Here is a 5,426-nt window from a genome sequence, read left to right on the forward strand (position 1 = left end):
TCCTTTCATCTCCCATCCTTCATGATCCCATATTACTTACCTTATCCTTGTTCCTTTTACTCATATTCCCCGGAATCCTAAGGTGTTATGCCGCACCGTGCCGAGGGGATGAATGACTCCACGTTAGTGAGTCCCTAACGGAGGCCGTGCCCTCCACGTAAAAGAGGCGTGTGCCCCCTGCGACAAAGGGGGGAAAATGGGGAAATGACAGACAGAGTCGCATCGGGAACGTCGTTGGACACTCGACGTAAAACAGTCTCCACTGCAGGTCGAGACGCTGGACTTGCAACGGACATGTTACAGACGTCCGTGGATACCGGTGGTCATGGTGGCGCTGGCCCACGTAGAGATACCGCCATAACAAATACTGATCGGGAAAAGGTGGCATCAACACCCCGGTTCCTGATAGTGAGAAGAGTAGATGAAGGTAACTTTGATAAAGTGAGTCCATTTGTTATTTCAAAAGCTTTGAATGGTTTGGTTGGTAATTTAAAGAATGTGAAGAAAATTAAAGAAGGATTGTTCATTGAAACTGTGTCTATTCAACAATCTAGGAGGCTTTTAGCCTTAGAAAAGATGGGAGACTATCATGTAACTGTAACACCACACAGAACCCTAAATACCTCAAAAGGTGTAATCTATTGTCGGGATCTATTAAATTGTTCAGTTGAGGAAATGAAGGAAAGTTTATTAGCAGAAGGTGTAATAGATGTTCGAAGAATAAAAACAAGGAGAGATGGGATAATGATAGACACTCCTAATCACATTTTAACGTTTAATAAGCCAACACTTCCATCTGAAATTAAGGTGGCTTTTTATGTTCTAAAAGTTCGACCGTATATTCCTAGTCCCTTGAGATGTTTCAACTGTCAACGATTCGGTCACATAAATGCTAAATGTCCTAATGAAACTGTTTGTGCTTGTGGAAAACCTCCTCACTCTGAACAACCTTGTGTAGAGCCAATATGCGTTAACTGTGGTGGCATGCACCTCGCGACATTCAAAGACTGTCCGAAAATGAGAGAAGAAAGGACTATACAACAAGTAAAGGTGTTGGAAAAACTGAGTTACCAAGACGCTAAAAAGAGAATAGCTCCGATTAACAACTCAAGTCTTACTTACGCACAAGTTGCAAGTAATGAAAACGCAATCAAAATTGCAATCCAAGAAATAATGCCAGAACTACGTCAAATAGTTGGAGATAAAATTAGGGAAAGTATGCGAGAAACTGAAAGAGTTAGTTCCGAAACAGCAACTGACAAAATGATAAATAGGGACATGGGACCGCCGCGAGCTGCGTTGACGGAGAAAAGGAAAAAGAGAGCTAGTTCTGAAGAGAATATTGACGTAGACTCTGAAATCAGCGATGCAATATCTAACTCAACAGCTTCGAGTCAGCCCAAGAAAAGAGGCTGGACTAAAGGAAGGAAAAGAAAAACTGTAGTTCAAGTTCATAAACCTGGTTAACAGTTAGTTGTTAGTATTTGTAATTTTTTACTTATGTTATTTTTTATTATACACTATTACATTATGTTATCTATGATATAATGTCTTCGTATACGCTTATTCTAATCCACTTATTTAATATTCATATTTTAAAATATTTAGTTTTTGTCTATTTTCAAACTAATCCAAATATATTCAAAATGGATAATCATACCATACTACAATGGAATTGCAATGGGTGTATACGCCATTACTGTGAATTAAAAATGATATTATCTGAAGTGACACCGTCTTGTGTTTGCTTGCAAGAAACTCATTTCTTACCGCAACAGCCCTACTCGCTTAGAGGTTATCATGTATTTCGGAAAGATGATCCACCGGACCTAAGAGCAAAAGGAGGAGTAGCTATCCTTGTAAAACAAAATTTTAACTGTACACATATTAACCTAAACACTAATTTACAGGCCGTAGCGATTCGTATTACTTCTCCATTAACGTTGACAATATGCAATATTTACCTACCGCGCTTCGATTGGCAAATGAATGATATCTCGGAATTAATTGGTCAACTGCCTTCTCCTTTTCTTTTATTAGGCGATTTTAACTCCCACAATCCATTGTGGGGCTCTAATTTCAGAGATGCTCGTGGCCTTTTAGTTGAACAACTTCTAGCCAATGAAAATTTAGTTTTGCTTAATACGGGAACCCCCACATACTTTAATTCAAGATCGTCTAGCTTTTCAGTTATAGATCTGTCAATTGCTTCTTCTCAGCTTGCTGCTCGTTTAACGTGGCAAACTATGGATCATCTCTATGGAAGTGATCATTTTCCTATCTTAATTGACACGGGAATAATTAGCTCAAATATTAGTGCACCAATAAGATGGCAAATNTTAGTTGAACAACTTCTAGCCAATGAAAATTTAGTTTTGCTTAATACGGGAACCCCCACATACTTTAATTCAAGATCGTCTAGCTTTTCAGTTATAGATCTGTCAATTGCTTCTTCTCAGCTTGCTGCTCGTTTAACGTGGCAAACTATGGATCATCTCTATGGAAGTGATCATTTTCCTATCTTAATTGACACGGGAATAATTAGCTCAAATATTAGTGCACCAATAAGATGGCAACTTTCTCGCGCAGATTGGGGCATATTCGAACAGAATATTAATAATATAACCCTTAGCGGCTCAACTGAAAACGATATCAGTAGGTTTACGCAAAATATGATAGAGGCTCCTAAAAGAGCTGTACCCTGTAGCAGCGGAAGATCACTAAAGAAAACGGTTCCGTGGTGGAATGAACAAGTTAAAGATGCTATTGTAAAAAAGAAACGAGCGTTCAATCGGTTTCGTAAATACCCTACTTCTGAAAATCTAATACTGTTTAAGAAGTCTCGGGCCCAGGCTCGACGCACGATCCTGGAAAGCAAGCGTTCATCTTGGAATAACTACGTAGGGTCAATGACAAGTCAGACGTCAACATCAGAAATATGGCGTAAAATTAGAGCAATATCGGGTTCAAGACCTCCACCAGTGCTAACATCTTTGCATGTTAATGACAGCATAATCTCTTCAGCATCAGATATTGCAGAGATTTTAGCTACACAGTTTGAATTAACAAGTAATGCCCAAAACTATGATAGTACTTTTCTAAATAATAAGAATGTCCAGGAAGAACAACAATTAAATTTCCATACAAGTCAGACTCTGGATTACAATGCCTTTTTTTCCATGACTGAACTTGAAGAAGCTTTAAGAATATCTAAAGAATCATCACCTGGTCCTGACCGGGTTCCTTATGCTTTTATTGNCAGGACCAGGACGGTCCACACCTCGACCGGCCAACAGAGCCACGACTACCCTATACCGAGGCCCAAGACCAGGACGGTCTCCACCCCGGTCGGCTAATAAAGCCAACCAGCCATCCAAGACGGCAAACTACGGACCATGAACGGGTCCAGCGTCTGGACGACGACCGCCCTCCATGTCCACTGATAGCCTACCCTGAGGCGACACCAGGCCCTAGCCATGCTAGGCCACATGCAGAGACCAAACCCCCGAGCCAGCCCCCATCCGCTAATAAAACCAACCAGGCAACCAAGACGGCAACCTACGGACCATGGACGGGTCCAACGTCTGGACGACGACCGCCCTCCATCTCCACTGATAGCCTATCCTAAGGCGACACTAGGCCCTAGCCATGCTAGGCCACATGCAAACCCTCGAGCCAGCCACCACCCGCTAATAAAACCAACCAGCCAACCAGGACGGCAACCTACGGACCATGGACGGGTCCAACGTCTGGATGACGACCGCCCTCCATGTCCACTGATAGCCTACCCTGAGGCGACACCAGGCCCTAGCCGTGCTAGGCCACATGCAGAGCAAACCCCCGGGCCAGCCACCACCCGCTGTAGGCGGTCCAACCAAACGACCGGCCCAGCATCCCGGACACCTTGATATACGGCGCAAGCGATGTCCAGTGAGGATGGTCGCTATTTCTCCACCGCCCACCAAGAGGACTCAGCAGCCATGTCCCCACGAGAGGCCAGGGACGTCGGCCAACCCCCAGCAGAGCCAACCAGTCGCCAGCCGGACTACCGGAGCAGCCAGCGTTGGACAGCCCCCCCCCCAGTGCCAAAGACACTCTAACATAAACTAACCTATTTTTCAGTACCTAGTACTTCATATATATTATTCTATATACTGTATTTTGCCATGTATTCAACCATTTTTTCTTTATAGAATAAAAACAAAACACCAACACTCAGAGATGCTTGTCCGAAATCCCGGGGGTATCACGGGACGCAAGAAAAATCCAACATTGCGCAACGAGATTTCCTGCCAGGGGCCTTTTTGAACGGCAGGCTACGGCGCACTCGACGTCCAGTCCGCAGTCCGACCGCTATTCATTAAATAACCGCCGATGTAACGTCGCCGCTCCTCTGAATCGTAAATTGGGGGTGGCACATTCCACCCCCGGCGCGATCGGACGTGTGCCACTAGCTCCAAAGTCGGTGAGCACTTCCTCTCGTGAGTGGCAGCCACCGACGCCGTACGACGCAATGTACTCTGGGTCCATAGTCAGACGCGAAACCCGAAATCGAAATTCTTTTTCTAATGTAGACCAAGTTTCCGAATTCTTTACTAAGTTATCCTAGGATAACTTGGGGGTGAGGCTATTTCCAGCTAACCTCAAACTCGGGCCTATGGCCTCTTTTCTACTAGGTTTAGGGCTAATCTTTTCCCTGGGAGTGTCAAGTTTGTTTTACTCCCCTTTGTATTTCTTTTTGGCCTTTATTTTTTTACAAGGAACTTTCTTTTTCCTTATTCAACTTTTTTTTTCCCCTTTGTATTTCTTTTTGGCCTTTATATTTTTTTACAAGGAACTTTCTTTTTCCTTATTTAACTTTTTCCCCTTTTTTAACTTTAACTTATTTTCCTATCCAGGAAAATGTCATTTACCCTTAGGTCCCAGACCTAATAAAACGAATTCTTTAATTTCAAACAGTACACCAGGAAACCCAACCAAAGCCCCTGGGGAGCTCTATGCACATCGATGCCTTGATGCCAACTGAGCTCTCGAGCGCGCGCCAATATCCTTGGCAGGAAAAATGACCTCGGATGGAGCGGGGTCGAGCGGGATTATCGCTCTTTACCCACTTCATCGCTGTAGGCCCGGACGCCTCGTAGAGGTAGGCCCTTTCCCCGTCATTCCGGACCGCCAACGCGGCCGGATTGGATCGGTTCGTGGGGCCTCCTCCTGTCCTGGCTGGGCCCCGCCGGCTAGGGCCCTTTCTTCTGGCGCTCTTCTTTCTTCGCCGGCTCGTCTGTGTATACCCCCGGGGGTGTCGTGTATCGGTCGCAAACGACGACTGTCGTTTGCGACCGGGGTGGTGGTTTTGGGTGAGGTCGTGCAGCTATGCAGCTTAGGAAGCGCTTTGCTAAGGTGGCCCTTAGGCTAGCGCGGGAGGGGAG

General features: G+C 44.8%; 1 protein-coding gene across 1 annotated transcript; it reads left to right on the forward strand.

Moving 5' to 3' along the window:
• Positions 1-3,476: 3,476 nt before the first annotated feature.
• Positions 3,477-4,110, forward strand: LOC111692324 (proline-rich protein HaeIII subfamily 1-like). Its single transcript, XM_023456264.1, has 2 exons — positions 3,477-3,740; positions 3,784-4,110. Exons 1-2 carry the CDS (start codon positions 3,477-3,479, stop codon positions 4,108-4,110), a joined length of 591 nt encoding a protein of 196 aa, XP_023312032.1.
• The last annotated feature ends 1,316 nt before the right edge of the window (positions 4,111-5,426 follow it).

Source organism: Anoplophora glabripennis, unplaced genomic scaffold (assembly GCF_000390285.2).
Source record: "Anoplophora glabripennis isolate ALB-LARVAE unplaced genomic scaffold, Agla_2.0 scaffold1263, whole genome shotgun sequence".
NCBI classification, from domain to species: Eukaryota; Metazoa; Arthropoda; class Insecta; order Coleoptera; family Cerambycidae; genus Anoplophora; species Anoplophora glabripennis.

Coding starts and splice junctions, on each gene's coding strand:
- LOC111692324 (XM_023456264.1), top strand. CDS start 3,477: ATGCTAGGCCACATGCAGAGACCAAACCCCCGAGCCAGCCCCCATCCG. Junction 3,741..3,783: donor AACCTACGGACCATGGACGG/GTCCAACGTCTG, acceptor GTCCACTGATAG/CCTACCCTGAGGCGACACCA.